Source organism: Scleropages formosus, chromosome 6 (genome assembly GCF_900964775.1).
Source record: "Scleropages formosus chromosome 6, fSclFor1.1, whole genome shotgun sequence".
NCBI classification, from domain to species: Eukaryota; Metazoa; Chordata; class Actinopteri; order Osteoglossiformes; family Osteoglossidae; genus Scleropages; species Scleropages formosus.
Window position 1 is genome coordinate 24,248,966 of NC_041811.1, and position 20,759 is coordinate 24,269,724.

At 40.4% G+C, this 20,759-nt stretch overlaps 2 protein-coding genes across 6 annotated transcripts in view; both read left to right on the plus strand.

Annotated features, from left to right (window-relative positions):
* The window catches only part of rabgap1 (RAB GTPase activating protein 1), a 67,477-nt gene that overhangs the window by 22,009 nt on the left and 24,709 nt on the right, over positions 1-20,759 (plus strand). For all 5 annotated transcript variants that reach the window (XM_029252787.1, XM_029252786.1, XM_029252788.1 and 2 more), the window contains 3 exons: positions 115-283; positions 427-520; positions 4,514-4,664. In XM_029252787.1, the coding sequence (XP_029108620.1) occupies positions 115-283; positions 427-520; positions 4,514-4,664 (414 nt within the window). The remainder of the gene's footprint in view (positions 1-114; positions 284-426; positions 521-4,513; positions 4,665-20,759) is intronic.
* On the plus strand, positions 12,702-14,157 carry LOC108932895 (probable G-protein coupled receptor 21). The gene has a single exon (XM_018749606.2). The coding sequence runs from the start codon at positions 13,126-13,128 to the stop codon at positions 14,155-14,157; it is 1,032 nt and encodes a 343-aa protein (XP_018605122.1). The 5' UTR covers positions 12,702-13,125.

Below are 20,759 nucleotides of genomic sequence, written 5' to 3' on the forward strand. Positions count from 1 at the left end.
AATCTAGCACCGTTTACTGCCCTTTGAGGCTTATATTGAGCACCTCTACTCTAGCTGTCTACATGAAAAGCATTAAAGGAAATGTTTTCTTCAGGCTTTTCCTCTTTTTGCCAGATGGAGAGGAAGGACCGGAAGAGTAACACAGATACACTGTATGAGGTTGTCAGTCTGGAGAGTGAGTCTGAAAGAGAGAAGAAGAAGACCACTGCCAGCCCCAGCATCCTGCCATCTGCCTCCCATGGTTCTATGGTACCTTCACCCCCTGAGGATGATGAAGAGGAAGGTGGGTCTTAGCCCTCCAGTGCCTTATCTGTCACTCATGTATTCTTCATGACAAAATCATCTATTGTATCCTTACCCTCTGCATATGAAACTTTACTTATCGGTATTGTGTTGTCACCACCCTCTGTACCCCTCCTGCCACAGACAATGACGAGCCTTTACTGAGCGGTTCAGGAGATGTGTCAAAGGAATGTGCTGAGAAGATCCTTGAGACTTGGGGCGACCTGCTGTCCAGGTGGTGAGTGATCCAGAATTAGTTGAGATGTTGATGGGATTTCCTCATTTCAGTTCTCTTTGATTCAGGTCTGTTGCACCTCTATCCTTTATATGTTTTGCATTTAAAGTGTTGTAGCAAAATAACAGGCAGTTATCACTACAGCAGTTGATCTAGTTAACTAAAGCCAGAATCTAAAATTGTATTCAGACTTAATTGTCACAGATCATGAAGGTCTTGATTGTTCAGGTCTTATTGCTCACAACCTTTCTCCTGTAACCTCTGCTTTGTAGGGCAAAGGCTCATTGAGCTCCCTGTTGTTACTCAGCAATCAGTTTTCAGAGAAAATGCTAGACTGGTACCCCTCTAACTGCCAGCTAAATATCCCTTGACTACTTTTGCCCCTTTGATGCTCTGAACAATTCTAATCAGAAAGAGGTGCTTTCTCAAGACAAGAACAGAAAGGTTGATTGTTTGAAGGTCTGAGAAGAAAAGCATGGTCATCTCCCCTCTCTAGCTTTACAGATCAATTTTGACTACACATATTTACTTTTTATATTAAACAGATGGACATATGTATTTTTCCTGATTTCCTTGCTCTCCTAAAGACCAGCTTTGTGCCAAGACTTGTGTTTTTACTGCATACTAGGGCTGTGCTCAGAATATCGATAGAGCGATACAACATCATGAACTCCTGACGATGCGTGTATCGATACAGCTGCTGCCGTATCGATTCTACCACGCTTTGTTGAATTATCACGTGACGCCGATTTTTAGCAATGTTAGCAGCAGCGCACTATTCAAAATGGATAAGAGGATTTTGCCACTGCTGACAAAAGTAAAATCAAAAATATGGGACAATTTTGGGTTTTACACTAAACCGGAGAGTTAGACATTAGACATGAGTCATGTGATATACAAGAACTGCAAAGCAAAAGTTAAGTACTGCAGCAACATGACGAACCTCTCTCTGTATATAACAAGACATCATCCAGACCAGCCGGCCCTGGTCGCAGGAGGTAGCAGCACACACCTGTCATCTCAGAGGCAGCCAGCGTTGCCCGATGCTTTTACCTCAAAACTCCCATCCACGTCTTGGTGCTCTCAAAAGATAACAAATGCATTAATGCGCCTCATATGTCAGGATTTACAGCCATACAGCGTTGTCAAAAATAACTGCTTCAGACAATTGCTTCATGAGTGTGAACCATGCTACGCAATACCAACATGTCAGTTTTTAACAGAAACTGCAATTCCCTGGTTGTATGATGAAGTTAAACGAGACGTTCTGCTCACTCTCTCTTCTGCAGTGAGAGTTTTTCCCATTTCCTGCGATGCTTGGAATTCGAGATCAACCCAGTCGTATGTTATGGATAACCTGCCACTATGTTAAATAGGTGTTTAAAAATGTGAAGTGTTTGAGAAAACTAAGTTGTTTGTTACAGTTTTTGCTTTTATGGAATACGTTTTAAGTTTTGTTTAGGCCTTGAGCCTTGTTGACATGCTTCAGCATTTGATACTATACCTGTCATTTAAGTTATTGAAGCAGAGACTTTAAAAGCAGAAGGAAGAGCTAATTCTAAGTTTTTTTTTGTATTTCATTTAACACTTTTTTTTTTTTTTTTTTTTTATGACAAAAACAAAATTGTTTTTCAGTTATCACAACTGTTATAATACTGGTTATTCAATGTACAATAAACAGATATTACTGTTACCAAATTCTGCTCAAAAGGAATTTAAATTTCAAATTGACCCATATTGTGATACGTATCGAATCGTGGCTTTAGTATCGTGATGCATATCGTATCGTGACGTTGGTGATACACAGTCCTACTATATACTGCTTCCCCCTTAATCATCTGTTGATATTTGGTTTTTTCCATATGTCAGATCTACAAATATTAATACCTCTTACCACTAATTGGTCCAGGTTTTCATTTATCCGGTCTGCCACATGGGGTCTAGGTCCGCAACATTCTGACACCACATTTGAAAATTGTATTAAGCAGCTGTGTGAGAGAGACTGAGATTCACAGCATCGTGGTAAAAGGGTACAGCACTCTGAAGTATCAGTTAACGTTCTCTGTTTTGGACTCTTCTGCTTTAACGTTCTATTTTTCCAATTATTTAAATGTGACATATAGCCTTCATGTACCTTAAGGCAGTCCACATGCATGGATTACTTTATGAATTTTTAAAAATTTTCTTTTGTCCCTTCATAAAATTTCCTCAAATAGCTGACCATTACCCTGCTGACCTAGTAAAACTGATTTCAGCATTCATGTATAATACAGAGTGAAAGAGAAGAAATATGTCGACAGGTGTAGAATGGAAAAGTAAGAAGCAGTTGTTGCGATCATTTTGTGATACAATTCTTACAGCTCTGAGGATCCCAAAATAAGATTTTTTTTTTTCCTTTTGACATGGAGCAATCTACTAAGTTGTGGGTTGTCAACACATTTTCTAGTCCCCATATGTGGCGAGCTGGCAATACAGTGAACTCTACTGTATTTATGGATTAGGCTATGGTTCCAAAAAAAAAACAAAAATGTGTCATGATTTTAGGTTACTGTATTCAGTAGCTGCATTCAGTGTTGTAAAATGACTTTGCCACCAAAAGAACATAACAGTAAATTCTTTAGAAAGGTACTTCCCATGAATTGCTCCAGTAAAAATTAATTATATGCATAAATAAATAATTGTAAGGAGCATAACACTTTGACTTCCTTTTGGAGAAGTAATAATAATACAATTGAAATTGCTATTTCAGCTTAAAGCTCAAATATATTACGTGAACCTGATTTCTTTCAGTGTGTTTATCATAGCAGAGTTTCTCAGTTTTTTTTTTCTTGTTCACGCTAGTACAATAAACATAAAAATAAGCATCATCTAATTTACCATAAGTCAAACAAATTTTCTACTGCTGTATAATGCTGATATTGGTCCAGAAGAGCAATAGATTTATAAGGTACCAAGAGAAGCTTCTTTTAAGAGTGCTAGATAAAATGAAGTTTGTCAAACTTTTTGTTGAATGTGCAGTTAAGATGTGAATGGTTATTTTTGGTACAGCCAGGGTTGTCACTAGTGTAGTGAATGGTGACTCCACATGTTGAGAAGCCCCAAAAATTTCCAGCAATAATTATTTTATTCTCAGGGGGCAGAGCAATAGGCTGTTATGGGGAATTGCTAGCTATGTCCCTGGGTATAACCATGTTGTCTTAATATATTAAGTGCTGTAGCTTTGTTAATGGGGTGAAATAAGAACTCATTTGCCATTCCTGAGACATTGTCAGAACATTGTCACGTGTGTCCAAACTTTAAGGAGCAGGAAAGGTCTTACCAGTGAGTCATTGCTGTGTAATTGCGCTGCAGTTAAGGTAGCACTTGGAGCACAATGAATCACTGTGCTCCATCCATTCTGATATGTGCTGGTTGGAACCTTGTACAAGTCCTGGAGTGCAAGTTCTTTTTCACAGTGAAATATGCAGACTTTAGTATTTTATTTCCCTACAGATGGGCCAGCTGTTTGTGAATTGTATAAAGGCATTGAGAAACATGGGACCATGGGTTAAAATTAATGCTTTCAGCCCTTGTGAAATCATAGTTTATTATTCAAAGATCAAGCATCAGAAACGTTCTTCTAGTTTAATCAGTGCAACAGTTGTCTTCTGATTCATTGGCTGTTGCGTAATCACTGGCGGTAGATCTTCTTACAACATATTATGACATCAGCAGAATGCCCTGGGTGATAGTGGCATAAAGTGGTTTCCCAAGGACCTGAATGACTGCTGCATATCTGTGTAGGCAAGGTCTAGGTTCTGACATCAGACTACAGAGGTTAATGGCATTCGTTGTGGTTTTTGAGATGTTCGCCAAACCATCACCAGCATTTCATCTGCTTCCAGTTCCTTGGTCCCTAGATACTCTAGAATAGTGCAGAAGTCTTTTGACTGCTGGTACTGCATTTGTTACAGTCATTGTATGTAATGGTGATCAATGGTTTGTGTCTGATTCCAGGCACCTGAACCTAGCTGTGCGGCCCAAACAGCTTCCAGCACTGGTCCGCAGTGGTGTCCCAGAGGCACTGAGGGGAGAGGTGTGGCAGCTTCTGGCTGGTTGCCATAACAATGACCACCAAGTGGAAGAGTATCGTACTCTCATCACCAAGGTAGGCATCTGTTCCGACCTGTGGAACTGTGCATATTAACAAGCTGAGTTTTTCACTGGCCAGCGTGCTCTGGGATTGCTGTCTCATTGTCTGTTTTGCTTGGAGAATACTTTTTTACTTGTTACCTTTCTCTTGGAACTGAAGTTTCATTTGCCTCCTGGTTTGGGGACTGCAGATTCAATGGCCTCCTTGTTCAGGAACTGCAGGCTAACTGGCTTGTTATCTCTGGGACTGCAATCTCACTGGCTGACATGTTCAAGGACTGCAAACTGATTGGGGGCTGCAGCTTCATTGGCCAGTTTTTTTTTTTTTTTTTTATATGCAAATGAAGTTTCATTGGCAGCCTTTTTCAGACACTGGAGACTTACTGGCTGCCCTACACATGGTCTGCAGTCTCATTGGCTGCCTTGCTCTTGTTTCAGTCGATCTGGTGGATTAACTGGTTCCCTCTGCCAGACGTCATATAGATTAATCTGTTGATGTGTTTGAGTGGGTTATGTAACTGGAAGACTTGTCTTTCTGAATTTCCGAGGCCAGATTATGACATTTTGCATCCTAAGCACTCCATTTAAATGATCATTTATGATTTTAATTTATTACTTAGTCATTATTTATAGTGCACATAAACCCCTGAAATGTTTTTGGATAATTTTCAGAATTGGCAGCATACAAATTTAGAAATTGATTTAGGTAATGCAAGGCAGGATAAAACGGTACCGTAAAGGAAATATCAATGTAAAATATTGCTCACTGTATAAAGTCAGAGTAAAAAAGACAAATGCTGTTTGTAAAGCACATACAACGGTTGGTACTGTTGGAGTCTTTCACGCCAATATACAGAAGTGGATAGTGTGTGATAAGGAAGGTGTCAACTACTTTCCATTAAAGTCTCTGTTAACAATGTCACACTACTGCTGGAAAAAACTAGACTTTAGCCCATGCATTTCCTAACCCTTATACCCAGTGGTGCCTTTTCCACTCTTGTTTATGATCTCTCTATACACTGCTTATTGCCATGGGCTAGACTAATGAGCCTTCACTGGCTCCCCACACCTTATTCTCTTACCATTTACTTTCCAGCCTATCAGTACCTTCTCTCAGCTGCTTCTGTCTCCAGTTTCCCCCATCATGTTCTTCCTGCTCTCTCTGAATTACATGTGTGCCACTTTCTGCTTTCCATTACTGTGGAGTAACCAGTGCTCTAAACTCCTATGAGTTTAAAGGATTTTATGTGTTATTGATAGGCAATACATGTAATATGGGTCCACAATCTCTTATTTGTAAGCTTCTGAAGCAAATGTGTATCAATTACATTTTTTTTTTTTTTTGGGGATTTTATAAAGGTAATAGGGTGCATATACCCAGTAGGTTCTCAATATATAACAAGTATTCCCTAAATGAAATAAGGGTTGTAATTTATTTATATAGTAAGACACGGGTAAATGAAATAATGGGATAAATATACACTGTATATACTCTAGTACTTATTTCTGAGGAAAACATTCAGTAAAACCTCATATACTGTATATGAGTTCAGACTAATATATGTACTTATTGCATAAGTATTATTATAAGTACATATGCAATAAATGACCATTACACCTGGTTGCTTGAGGATCTTAGAAAGCGGGTACAGCAGTGTTGCCATCGTCATCTGACTTTGTTTTTACAAGTTTGGCACAAAACTTACAAAAAAACCTTTGTATTTGGAATTGTAGATAAGGGACTGTGGACCAGTATTTTCAGTTTTTAAATTTTTTAGTGTGGTACAATAATGCTGATATAGCTCAGTGGCTGTTGTCTTTATTTCTCCTGAGGTGCCTTGTCAGTGGTTTTAAATGTAGCTAAACAATTTAATGGTCAGCATTACAATATGATACGTATGATATTATCTTGCGGACAGCTGGTAGTGTAGTGGTCAGAGCTGCTGCCTTTGGATCTAAAGGTCACTGGTTTTGATCTTCAGCTGTAGTACCCTTGAGCAAGATACTTAATGTAAAATTCCTACAGTAATAATTACCCAGCTGTATAAATAGGTTACTAAGTGTAAGTAGCTTAACATTGTTATTCACTTTGGAGAAAAGCATCAGATGTCAGTAGAGTCAACAAACAGATAGCACTGTTAGTTTTGTTTGATACTATTCTTTCATTTGCTCATTAACTTGCCAGTAATCTGGGTCCTGAAACTACCTATTGGCTGATACTGACTGGATTATATTACTGTTTCATAAGAATTCTAGGAAAACACTGATCTGGGGAAGCTTCTGTGCATCAGGTTCTACTCCAGAAATATGAGCCCCATACATCCAACAAAAATGCATTTTTAAAATTATAATCAAATTAAATCATAGCATTAAATGTTTTAAAGCAAGTAATGATAAAATTACCAATGTAAAGGTCATTTCTGCCAGTTGGATTTGCCTAAATCTGACAACATGCTGTAGCATGCACAGCACTTGTGTTATGTCTGAAGTTATTCCACGGTGATGCATGATGATAAATTCCTTTTAATGAAGAGCATAGAGGGGGAAAAATTTGGTAAAAAAGGTGGTATTACCCAGTGATGGCAGTTGCCAAAAACAAAACCCTCTGTGAAATGAATCCACAGCAATAGCAAATTTGTTCTGGTCATTAATTGTGCTGTTTATCTAATGCAGTTTAAATGTCATGTGACTGCTGGTGTGTCTCTTATTAGTCGTCTTTTTGCTTGCAAGAAAGATTCTTTTAGTCTAAGTGAACTGTTTGCATATATGGAAAGTTGTGTGTTATGGTGTGTATCAATCTAGGGGAACATGAAACAAGTGAAAATGGATGAATCTGAAAATATCCAGGGCATGTTCCGACCTCATCATGAGATGTGATCAATTTTCAAGCTAGAAGCTGAAGATGTCATGCTCCTTTTCGGATTTCACCTTAAATTTAATTTTTATTTTTTTTTTGGAATGTAAGAGAGATCGAAGTTGCGTTCAGACTTTAGCTAAAGTTGAATCTACTATATGTGTAATTCATAAGTTTGATAGATGGATGGGTTTCCTTTGATACGTAGGTGAGTTTTTAAAACGTGAAGCTATGAGAAATCTTAGTATTGGCATAATGCTTAACTAGGTGTCTTTGAGTATTTTCTCTTATTGACTGTCATGTTTTTCATGTTGCATAGTCCCAGGTGGCTGGGGAATGTGTCGCTGTTCTCCCTCTGCCCTGGTTTTGCCCCCTCACCCTGTATCTATGCTAACTGTACTCTAGGGTGTCATGGTGGCACAGTGAGTAGCACTGCTGTCTCACAGCGCCTGGGTAGTGAGAGAGGACGTGGGTTCGATCCCCGCTCAGGCTGTATGGAATTTGCGTGTTTTCCCCGTGTTTGCGTGTGTTTCCGCTGGCTGCTCCGGTTTCCTCCCACAGTCCAAAGACATGCTGTTCAGGTTCACCCATAGTGTGTAAGTAACAGAGTATGTTCCACTGATGTATGGATGAGTGACCCCATTGTAAGTAGTGTATCTAGCAGTGTAAGTCATCTTGGCGAATAGTGTGTGGGCTGATAACACTACATAGAGTTCATTGGAAGTCGCTTTGGAGAAAAACGTCTACTAAATAAATAAATGTAATGTACGGCTGTACTGTGTTTTCTATATTGACTCATGAAAAAGGTATCCTCTGTAAGATGTGGCAAAAGACATCTCTGGTTGAGAGCCTCCTTCCTAATGGATAACACACAAGGCTTCTCTTTCAGTGTTTTATTGGTGGATATCATTCTTAAATATCTTCTGCATCTTTGCACATTTAGACATAAATGTCTGACGAGACGCTGATATCGTTTGCTGATATAACGTGTGGATGAAACTAGTTTTTTGTCATTTTGTTCTGTGAGTGAAAGAATTTGACTCAATTTAGATAATTTAATTGCTTGAAATACAACAGAAATGTCTCATATTTAAATTAGATATAAACATAACTTTTCAATTTAAAATGATGCAGGCATTTCCCTAATGTGCAAGTCAGCTATACTGCTGGGCACTGTAGATTTTCAATATTTACAGTCTTTGTGCAGCATAAGAAGATAGTGCACTCTTGAAAAACCCTTTAAGATAAGATGTAAGTACCATTAGTTTTGGTGGTACAAATGTGAGTCAAAAAACTGCCATTCATTTATGATGAAATATCACTAAATCATATCTAAATTGACAAGGCTGCTTCAGTAATTAATATTAGTTATAACACAATATAAAAAGTCAGTTTGCCTCTGGTCTGGGCAGGTTGTTGGTGCACCTCATAGTGCTGGTGTCTCTCAACACCTGGGCTGCGCCATTCAACATGGGTTCAATACCTGTTCAGTCTGTGTGGAGCATGTTCTCTTCACAAATGTTTTAGACCAGTTGGTCACTAAATTGACTCTAAATATGTGCGTTGCATTGCTCTGCTGCTGGCATCGCGTGTAAAGCCAAAAACCGCGTATAATGCTGTTACCACGTAAACCTTATTGGACATGCTCCTATAAACTTGCTCTTTTGAAATAACACCTCATCATGTTTATGGAAAATATGGCCCCCACAAATTAACCCCTACACATTTTTCCTTGTGTTTTTAACCATATTTTGGGGAAAAAATGTACTCCAAATGTATGTATATATTAATGCAAGTTAGTACTTTTCATGCTTTCTTTGATGGTTTCGTCTCTTTGTATCAACATTCCATGTCAATTTCAATCTACCATCGTACTGGATTATACTAGGGGACTTTAAGTTTCTGAGACTGTGTCTGGCAACACAACCTGATTTTCTTATTGATATATTTGAGCTTCATTGCATTCAGCACTCTCCTTTGAAAGTGTTTTGGTTCTAGGTCCCCCAAGATGGTGGAAACTAAAGAGGTGGCGTGAAGCCAAACCACAGCAAATCTTTAGAGCATTTATAGGAATGCTTAGTATTGTTTTTTAACAGCAGCTAAGGAATTTTACTGGTTGTCCATTGCATTAACTTTAACTGTACACTTAAATTCTCAAAATGTTTCCATGTGTTAGGAGCAAATCCTAATGCTTCCTGTTAGGTCTATCATGTAAATCTGACCAAATTGTAGTTTTTGAAGGTAATAACATTGCATTTTCCCTTGTAAAATTGCTTTGTAGAACATAATCCCCCCCTTGCCAAGTTGTTGGCTTTTTCCCGGCTTCTTGTCAACATCAGAGATGATGAAAACCAGACATCTCAAGACTAAGACCGATCTAAACCTTCTGACAGTGAGAATAAGACCAGAAACTGAGATTCCTATCTACCATCACAAAGCAAGGGCTAATGCTGCTCTGTTATTACGCTTAGGGATGTCTTGATTGTGCAGGCTCATCTTGTTCTCGCTGCATCACTTCTGACAAGGCGAGTGGTAAGTCTTCATGACAGGCAAGTTTAAACAGAGCAGATGGATAGGCGCAGCTGGACGATGGTCATTGGCACTGATGCTCCCATTTGGATTGATGTGTAGTTAATGGAGGTTTTTTGGTAGGTCATATGGGTAGGCACAGATACAGCAAGCACCACCAGGGTGAACATGCTGTAGAATAAAGCAGCTTTTTTTTGTCTTCTGTTCTTGGACATGATGGGTAGCTTTTCAGCAGTTTTTACCTGATAGTTAAATACCTGGCAACTCTGGTGAGTGACAATCACTGCAAATGTTGTATACCATTAAAATAATAGTTCAGGGAGTATTCATGCTATATAAACTTGCTCTAATTATTAATCAAGCCTGACTACGTGAGACAAACTTGCAGTAGCCAAATGTCTCATACAAATGTACTGTCACCCTTCTCGAGTTGGCAGAATGAATTGAATCTGGAATCACTCAAGTGAAGTCTAACCCTGTCTTGATAATGGATTGGCATCAGCTGGCCTCTTTCACCTGGATGTATCTTTAGTTCTCTGTGTTGACAATGAGGAAGTTCAAGAGAAAAGAGGTGGACAGCTGCAGTGGGTTTGTTAACTTTGGTTGACACTATTACTGCTGCGTGTCCCAAGTGATAACATAGCAGTGTTCGTTCCCACCACAAAAGGAAACGAGGAAAAAATGCAGAAACACATACTAACACAGCAGGTCAAGTAATCATAAATGTACGTTGGAAAGATAATACATGCAAAAACAAGGAGATGCACAGAAAACCAAAAAGAGAAAAACAAAATGGAAGATCAGAGGAGATCAAGAAGAGAAAAGAGCCTAGAGGTATGTTTTGTGTGTGGTGTTTATTAAGAATGACCATACATTGGAATTGGCAGAGGCAAGGACCTTGTTTTCCCCAGAGGAGAGCCAAGCCAAAGCGAGAACCACCTTGAGGTTCACGCTCTGTGTGTGGAACCTATGCAGGCTGGCATTCTGGTACCACTGTTTGCTTCCATAAAACAACAAGACCACCTCTTTTACTGAGTCATGACCTTTGCTGACCTGCTGATAGCAGTCAGTTGTCTCATCTCCTCAGAAAGGAGAGAATTTGCAAAGCAGGGGGGAACAAAAAGGGAGTAACACTACATTCATCAGGCTTCTGAAGTCACAGAGAGAATTATAATAAAGTAGAATAAAGTAAAGTCAATACACAGAAATAATTGTGGGATATTTTGAGATCTCCATATTCCTACCTCTGTTTGCTTGAGACTTTCATGTCTGCAGCTATGTCTTCTTCTCTTAATGTAATGCATAAATTGTACTTTTGCTGAGATGTATGTCGCTTTGGACAAAAGCGTCTGCTAAATGAATAAATTTAAATGTATGGCTGCAAAGAAGAAGTCATAATTGAATAAAATATAGTCTTAAATTTAATGTTTTGTGACAATTTGTATTTGGCTAAAATTTTGTAGTTTATCAAAACAAACTTAGCGTAAGTGGCTGGTTTACTACAAATAACAAGGCACATTTGCCATGTGTGAATGCCAGTTGAATGATTAGTGTGTCTGTGTGAGGAGGGAGGGTGCTGTTTATGTGTTTTTGTAAATGTGTATATGTTACGGAGTGAGTTGACCCTGATCTCGGTAAACTTCACCAGAAGCTGAAGTTTTACGCGTACAACTGCAGACTGACCTATTTTTTGGGAAACGAAGAGTTACCAGTTAATATCTGTTTTGATGTTTAGTTTCCTTTTTTGTTTATTGCTTGTGTAGTCTTTGCATCACATAGCTTTCTTGTTTCAGTTGTTTAATTACACTTAAGTTTTTTGGATGTATCCCCCCATGTTTGTTTCCCTTCCGAGGAGCGTCTTTCTCGATGTCCTCATGCTCTATAGAGAGGGAGCCTGGTGTTAAGTTCACCTTTGTGTACGTGTAAGGGACTTTTTTCCTTTGTTCACAGCTCCAGTAAACTTTTAAAGCAGAGGTCAGTGTTCTCACTTAGTTCCTTTCTAGAGTGCAGGAAGAAATTTGCTACATATATATGTATGTCTATTTTGTGTGTGCACCCAGTGAATGAGGACACAAAGACTCCTCCCTGGTCCTGCTTCCTGATGCAGCTGCTCACTGGCTGGTTTTTAGAAGGGGGTGGAGCTTGCTGCCATTGCCGCTGCTGCAGAGAGGGAACGAGACTGAGACAGAGAGAGGGAAGGAGGGAGAGCTGGAGAACAAGCTGCGTTGCATCAGGGCTACACTGGAGAGGGAAGCCGTTTCTTTGCATCTGACTGCGGTCTCCCTCATTTACATTCCAGACACCGCTGTCTCCCTGGAGGGATCTGCTTTTTGAAACACCGGTCACCTCGGCATACTCCCACGTCTTTGTTTGTTTTCACATTCTTGCTTTCGTTGGGAAGAGACTAGAAAACTATCCCTGTCTTTCTCTTTCTGGAGTTGGCGTGAGAAGGTCTGCTACCGGTTTTGTCCTCTGGAGGTTAACTGCATTTTGGGGAATGAATTGCTGACCGTCTGGCTGCCGTGTCCTTCGTGGTGCCTGAACACTGGAGTGATTTGCTGTGGCTTTTTTTTTTTTTTTTTTTTTTTTTTCTTCCAAATGGGCCAGGATTTCTTGTAGTTTACCTTGACGGGATTTGAAGGCAAGGATACTTCTCTCCGTCCCCTCGTTATCAATTATATGTCCTTTACTGGCATCTCACTGCCCTGCTCCAACAGGGCTGTTCGTCTTCACCAGTGGGCGTTTAAGGCGGGGGATAGTGGGGGGAGGAGGCGGAAGTGACAGTGCTTCGGCACTAATGCCCATCCTTGCCTGCGACTATCCCCCCTGCTTGCCATCAATTCCTGCCCGCTCTGAGGAATGCGCCGGTCCAGAGCTATGCCCCCTCCCCAGGTCTGACTGCGTCGCTGCTGACATGGCAGGCTCTGCATGCGGCTGCATCTGTGGGCTGCTGCTGAGGCACATCAACTGCCAGCATTTGCTGAGAAAGGAAAGGAACAGAAAGAAGAAATAAAGAAAAGGACAGTACACAGAAAAGAAGTTCAGCCCCCTCACAGAAGATGAGAGCTTGATAGAGCTAAAAACCTGTGTCAAAATGAACTCTTCTTTGGATTTGAACCAGAGCATCCCACCATTTTGTCTTCTGGATGTAGGGTACTCTCAAATCCATAACACCTGCATCCTGGAGGTAGCCATCATTCTCTTCCTTACAGTCCTCATCATATGTGGAAACATGGTGGTAATCTTTGTCTTCCACTGTGCGCCTTTGCTCAACCACCACACCACCAGCTCCTTCATCAAAACCATGACTTATGCGGATCTGCTGGTAGGGGTCAGCTGTGTTGTTCCTTCCCTGTCTCTGCTGCACCATTTGAAAGGACTTGATGAGAAGCTCACTTGTAAAATCTTTGGCTACATGGTCTCTGTGCTGAAGAGCGTGTCTATGGCATCGCTGGCATGTGTCAGTGTGGACCGCTACATTGCCATCACCCGGCCACTCTACTATACCACATTAGTGACACCTTGCCGGTTGCGTGCCTGCATCACCCTCATTTGGCTCTATTCTGGCCTCATCTTCCTTCCCTCTTTCTTCGGTTGGGGAAAGCCCGGCTACCATGGTGACATAATGGAGTGGTGCGCCGCCTCCTGGAGGACCAGTCCATCCTTCACCTCTTTCATTGTGGCTCTGCTCTATGCACCAGCTGCCCTTACAGTATGTTTCACCTATGGTAACATCTTCCGCATCTGCCAGCAGCACACGCGCGAGATTAATGAGCGGCGTGCCCGTTTCGGGCCACAGGAGGGTGAACCTGGTGAGGGCCAGGCCTGCCCAGACAAACGTTACGCCATGGTTCTTTTCCGCATCACTAGCGTCTTCTACATCTTGTGGCTGCCATACATCACGTACTTCCTGCTGGAGAGTGCTGGGATTTATCGACATCCCCTGGCCTCTTTCCTTACCACCTGGCTGGCCATCAGCAACAGCTTCTGCAACTGCCTCATTTATAGCCTCTCCAACAGTGCTTTCCGCAAAGGCCTGAAGCGTCTGTGCTCCTTCTGCCTGCGGCGGGTGGAGAGCAAGAAGCCTCCTGAAGTGTCTGCCGCACACTCCACCTGCCATGTTTGACAGCTGTGGGTTTCCCAGGCCTTGGCTGTCAGGGCGGAATTCACGTCTAGAGAGTACCCTCCATGTCCCGTAGGCTGTCGAGAGAGAAGCAGTGCAGCACACCAGGAGGCGAAGGAGATGTCAGCCAGGCGCAGAGTGGCTGGAATGGAGGACAAAGCTCACAGCACCTGCTCTTGCTGGAGCTCATTTTGGATAACATACTCTCACTAGTCTTTGCCAAATAGTCTGCTGCAAAAAAGTTCATTATGTACAACAGTTCATATCCTATCATTGTGTGAAATAATGCTGTGTAAAATGCCAAGCCTTTCTGGAATGCAAAAGACAATATTCAAGAGATGAAAAGCAGAGGGCTGCTTCCCATGGCACTACTGCAGAGGGAACTTGTTTGGTGTGAAAGCAACTGATTGAGCAGGCTTTAACATGGTTATCAACAGAGGTTTTCTAAAGGTTTTGTCTCAGGCATTTTGTGTTGCTTTGTTTTGCAGGGCACAGCTTTGTGAGGCATATCATTTAACTAAATCGAGTTTAAGGATAAGAAAAAAAGCAATCACACAATTCCTTCTCATTCCCAGGAAATTTCCTAATGTAGGCACGGTGTACAGATGACTGACATGTTTGTTGGAGATGGTTCTGGTATGTCAACCCAATTGTAAATAAGCAGATCTGTATAGGGTTAGGGTTTCAGTTAGGTAACTGTTACATTAAGTCTTTTGTTCCAGAGCAGGCAAAAACCCAGACTACATCCTACAATAATGCTGTCCCCTCGTCACACGCATGCCGTGGTATTATACTTAGTGGCACTCAGTAGATACTTTGTGAATAATCTAGCCCTGGAGTGCCGCTAAAGAGAAGTGTTTATTTGTTTTGGAGGAGTTTATCTTCACAAAGCTTCACATTGGTGCATGATCCTTGCTGTTTGTTTATTTTTTTTAATGCCTGGCTTCGAACTGTCCCAGAAGCCACAGTGGCTAATGTGGTGTTTCACCAATGTGATACTTTTCACAGTGTGATATGTCAAGCAAAGGTTTATTTTTTTTTATTATTTTATTTTTCCTCTCTCACTGCTGCGCGCCATAGTAGATGCTTGGGGTAACATAATTTTGCTTCTGTTTGGGATTTGGGATGAATTTCATAGACAGCGAAGCCATTCTTTTCATATATTAACTTACAGAAGGACAGTGGCGTTATCTTTTGAAGCAGGTTTTTAAAAAAAAAAAAAAAAAAAAGTTGGCTTTTTGAAAACGATGGTGGCTAGACTAAGAGGCTAAACTATGTCGAGATGACATTGGAAAAGGGGTTTTTGTCAGGCTTTATATATGTGGGAACAAGGGGATACAGTTATAGTGAAAATTCTGCGGATGGCACAGTTTTACGGGTCAAGAGATGGGGACGTGTCATGTAAACATGTCAGTGTAAAGTGTGCCGTTGTAAAACAACATAGTGCAGGTGTGGTATTTTTTGTTGGTTTAATGAAAGGAAGGTTGGCTGTGGTACTGCTGAGGAAGAAGGTTTGCTGCTAATATCAATGCCCTACTTTTGTGTCTGCCTTGCCTGACATCACGCTGCATGCTTGCCACTGCGAAATCACAGGAAGCTGCTGCTACTCTCAGCTTGCATGTAAAAGACCATAATGTCAGAAAGGACAACCATTTTTTTCCCAGATTCATAGAAGTGATGCAGGCCAACTTGTATGACAGTTGCTGCTGTGTAAGTGGGTCAGGCAAGGTTGGCCGCATTGCGCACGGTCTGGAGTAACGCAGGGTTTTGAGTCTGTGTACTTAGGATGGTAGGGTGAGAATGGAATCCCACCCAGGTGCTCACCTGAGGAGGTGCTAAACACTGTGCCCTGAGAGCAGAATTGTCATTCCGACCTCACACTCCTGTGGTCTTTCTGAATCAGTGTGTCGACAAAGAGCCTGTTTGAGGTCCACTGCGAGTGGAACAAGACTCGTGCTGTTGCAGTCTTCCATTGCTGTCATTTGAAGATGGTGCTCCTTCAGAGTTTTTGGTGTTTAAAACCAATTGCTTGACAAAAATGCATTTGCATAACATAAAATGTTTGTTAGTAGACATTGATATTCCTCATAATTGACCAAAGTTAATGATTTAGCAGTAAGTGGCTCTCTTTGCTTGAAGAGATGTTTGAAATAGTTGACGGATCAGAATTTGGGCGGTAAAGTTGAAGATGCAGAATTATAGATTGGTGGATATTGAGTCTATCTTCCTCTCAGGCTCCTGAATGCAATACTGTTGGTGATCATTGTTTTAAACATCTCCTGTTGTCTTATATAGGGGGTTTAATTTATTGTGGTATTGTGTTAAGCACCTTTGAATGTGACTACATAATGATTTTTTACTTGTCACATCTGTCTTTAGCATGTCAAGTATCGCATATATTTCCTTTTTTTATAAATACAAAACCATAGCAAACTAACAATTTGTACTCAGTCCATGAACTGAACTGTGAGTTTTGGAAGCAGAAAGGGGGTTGGGGTTATATTTAACATGGGCTTGCAGACTGTTTTCTATTGCCATGCTTTTGCAGGGCATCGTGCAATATGTACATTTTTAGTTTTTTTTTTTTTTTTTTTTTTTTTTTTTGAGACAATGATAGAAACATATCACTGATTACAGGAAAAGGGCTCTTTGTTCTTGCATAATTCCAAAGTGTTTCTAGTGTGCATCAAAAGAGAAGTCAGTTTGTTGTTGTACCAAAAGCAGGTGTCATTCCTGTATGTCCACTTGCTGTTTTAGGACTGCAGTAAGATTCCTGTGTCAGACTCTTAGACTGATGAGTGTCCTGTAAGAGTCTAGTAATTTTCAGTGCTTTACTGAACGTGTGCGTCTTGCAGGGTTTTGTGTGTGTCCATGTGCAAGGTGAATGCGCAGATGGCCTTGCACTTTGTTTTTGTCCTTTGGGCCAGATTTGTAAATGTAAGTGTTATGAGTGGCCGTAGACTGTTTCCTGTCCCTTGGCAAATAAGTATCCATTTTTCCGCCAAATGTTGTTAAATACACAGTAGAAAAACAATTGTGAAGCTTAGATTATGATGCGTTCCTGTTAACTTCCATATATTGTAATTCTCAAATGACTTCAGCACAGCATCGTGTACCTGTGCATTCAACAGTGTGACTTTTTCTCAGCTGCAAGCTAAAGGCATAATAGCTAAATGTTGAGCAATACTGTGTTAATCAGACGTTTATTCTTTAAAACCCATTGTTGCATTTGTATGTTTAAGCCTACTTTCAGGCAATCTTTTTTTTTTGTAGAAGGTTCACCAGTTTCCTGGCAGTTGTGGTTTCTTATTGCGGTAATTTTATGGTGAAGCTTGCACTAAAATTCAAGCTTCTGGGCTGTCGTGTGTTTTACTATGTACATACTCCTGAATTCTTTATTTTTTCTTCCCATTTCCATTGACAGAAATGCCTTTTTGGACCATTTGAACAAGTGTGTTAAACATTTTCATGTACAAGTGTGTATGTCACAGAAGAGAGGATGCAAGCAGGTTTAACGTTCAGTGAGAACGAGGAGCCAACATTATTATGCAGTCGGCAAAAATTTCTGAGTGTAGTACAATATTTTCACCAGTATATGTTTTGGGACATTTTTATGCCAATGTGTAATTTTTTTTTTTATTATTATTTATTTTTTTTTCTTCCTGTGGGAAAACTGTGATGTTCTTGGAATCAGTCGAGGGCTAGTGATCTCGGGGGACCGAATCTCCCGTGGTGACCTGCTCCACAGTGCCATATTAGGACTGAAAACCTGGTTGGGGCCCACTTTTAGGGAGCATGTATGTTTGGACTGGAAAAACTCATCTCTATCAGGGGAAACCTCCCCCTGTATTGCCCCATACCATTTTCTTCTACCGCGCACTATCGGAGACCATTGTATTAAACTTTCTTTTTATAATTCCTTCAATTTTTTTTATTCGGCTAACTCTTTAACATAGTTCTCATGGTCCAGAAATGTAAGTCTGATGACATCTGATAAAAGGAGGGCGGGGGAAAAAAACTAAATAAACTTCACTTTGGTTTGAAATGTCCCAAAACACAGAGAATTTTGATAAGACTGCAAGTTCTTGCATACAGTATGTTGCAGAAAACACAATACACCAGAGACATTTTTTCTTAGAATTTAGAGATATGTGCAAAATATCTTCTGTGGTATGCGGCGTGTCAGTGAGGTGCATCAGTACCTTGTTTTGTAATGTATGTTTGGAGCATACAAGTGTCGATGATATATTTATATACTGATTATATCTGCACTGAGACAATAAATGTGACATTATTTAAAGGAACTCGGATCTTGTCCAAGTGTGTTTTGTTTAGCTGCTGTAGCCCCTTTGGGGTGGTGGGAATGTTCAGAAGCCACGCAGACCCCCGTAAGAGAAGTGACCCCCCTCGCCTTGCTGTCCATGCGTGAGGGTCTAGGCTCTTGGCATGCAGTTGGAGTTGCCTCACTAATCAGCAGGAATGCAGCGGAATAAGAGCCCTTTTCATGCAGCTGGTTATTCTTAGCACCCTTCGCTTGCACCAGACTTAGGCGGGGCTGCAATGTAATGAAGAAACTGGCAGCCCCCTCAACGACTCTTTCGTTTTCCTGTCCACTGTAGGGAAGGTGATATTGACATAGCTCTCATGGTTTTCAGCGCTCTAGTGCAGCCTTCATACCCCAACTCTACAAGAAAAACACAGGCATGTTTTTTCCATTGTTGTGCTACAGAATAAACCCTGATTGTAAACAATGGGGGGGGGGGTGAGAGTACAGTCCTTCCTGCGGAAGTCACTCCCATTCTCACTCTGATTTCTCCCCCCTTTACCACCCCTCCTCAACACATACAAAGGGTCAATATCAGCATACATTACAATCCTTTTGAGGAGCTTAGCGTTTTGAGTGCATTTTCAGTTTAGGTAACACAAAGGTTGCTGATTACTGGAGCTGAAGTGTATCCACAAGCTACTTGATTTTGACCAGGGGGATGGGGGGGTGTACCGTGGGAAATATGAACCGATCTGGAGAAGGGCTGTTCTCATGACTCCTGCAACTTTGCTGTTTATTATTCATTCTTCCTGCCATTCTTTCCGTGCTTTCATTCTTGCCTTTCTTGAAGTTGCTATGAACTTTTCATCCTCACCATTTCTGATAACAGGATTATGGTTTCTGATACCAGTGTACCTTAAATCCAGACTGAACAGGGAATTCCAGTTAACCATCCTGAAATGAAACCTTAATGAAATCTTAAGTGTGTATTATGCCATTTCAGGAATTTTAAAATGGGTTGTTTTAATAAAAAAAAAAAAAAAAAAAGCATTTAAGGAAGCTGGGAAGGAACATCCTGCTAAATACTCGTTTTGCATAAATTAAAATGTGGAAATGTGAAACATTTTTATATAAAATATGCTTTTGTTTTGCTAAACATTTCTATACAGTTAATCAAATTTTCTGGGTCTCATGGTTAACATGCATGGATTTTTTTTTATTATTTTTTATTTTTTATAAAGTCTTCTAATGTTAAACTGAAAATGAAAGAACCTTCAATTATTCTTTACATATCCAAATGAAAACACTGCTCATCATAGGCTGATATAAGTGCTGCTGGAAGAACTTTGTTCAGTGAAAGGAATAAAAAGCCCTTTAACTATAATTAGTATTCATAATAGGCATTAATGACAAATCAATATTATGACATGAAGTTCTGTTGGATGTGATAAGTTTAAAAAAGAAAAGGGACTCACTGATGACTGCTATGTGTACATGGTGCTCACTATGATCAAGTAAGGTTGAGTAAGGTTGTGTGCTTAAGTTGTGTAGCATCTGTTCAGTTGACTGCTGGCATTATCCAGATTTTAACCTGTCAAATCTGTAAGAAGAATAAGTATTTGGAATGACCAGTTCCAGGTCCACTGAACTGATATTCTTTAGATACGTAGTCACTACTTCATAGGTGGAATCAATTAGTGTGTATCCAGTACGTAGTATTTTTGACAGTGCTGATACAAAATAAATGCACCTTTAGTAAGCTGCTATATTTTTTAAAATGTCAGTATTTTATTCTGTATAATGTAATTAAAATTACACATTTAGATGACTCAGATTAACCATACATACTTTATTTTTTTTTGTCTCTTCTTAATGTTTTTTTTTTTGTTCGTTCTTCAACTACAACTGTTAGTGTTCATTGTCATTTGCTGGTCTTCCTCGTGTACAAAATTGACTAGTGCTGATCTGCAGTGTTTGTCTACTTCCCTGTCTTTGCCTCTATCACATTTAGTTTGCAACCGTGCAGTTTGGCTTTTGCTTGAAGTCCAGGTGAGATGAGAGATGAAAGAAATGTGTGCCATCTGGACAGCAGTCTCTCCCTTTTATTGGTGGATCTTTGTGCCATAGACTAGACGTGCTGCTTTACTCCCCTTCTTGCTGCTGGCTCTGCATATTGCGAACAATCTATTATTTAGAGACTTTTCTGTTCCAGATAAACAGAGCATGAATAATGTAAAGAAGGGTAATTAATCTTTGAAAAGCAGCTCACTTTGGCTTGGTAACTTTCAGCTGTCGTTGTGGCAGCCGATAGCTACCCATGGGATTCCAAGGAGTGGCG

Bases quoted from the DNA above. Each gene is read 5' to 3' on its own strand.
- LOC108932895 (XM_018749606.2), top strand. From the start codon at position 13,126: ATGAACTCTTCTTTGGATTTGAACCAGAGCATCCCACCATTTTGTCTT.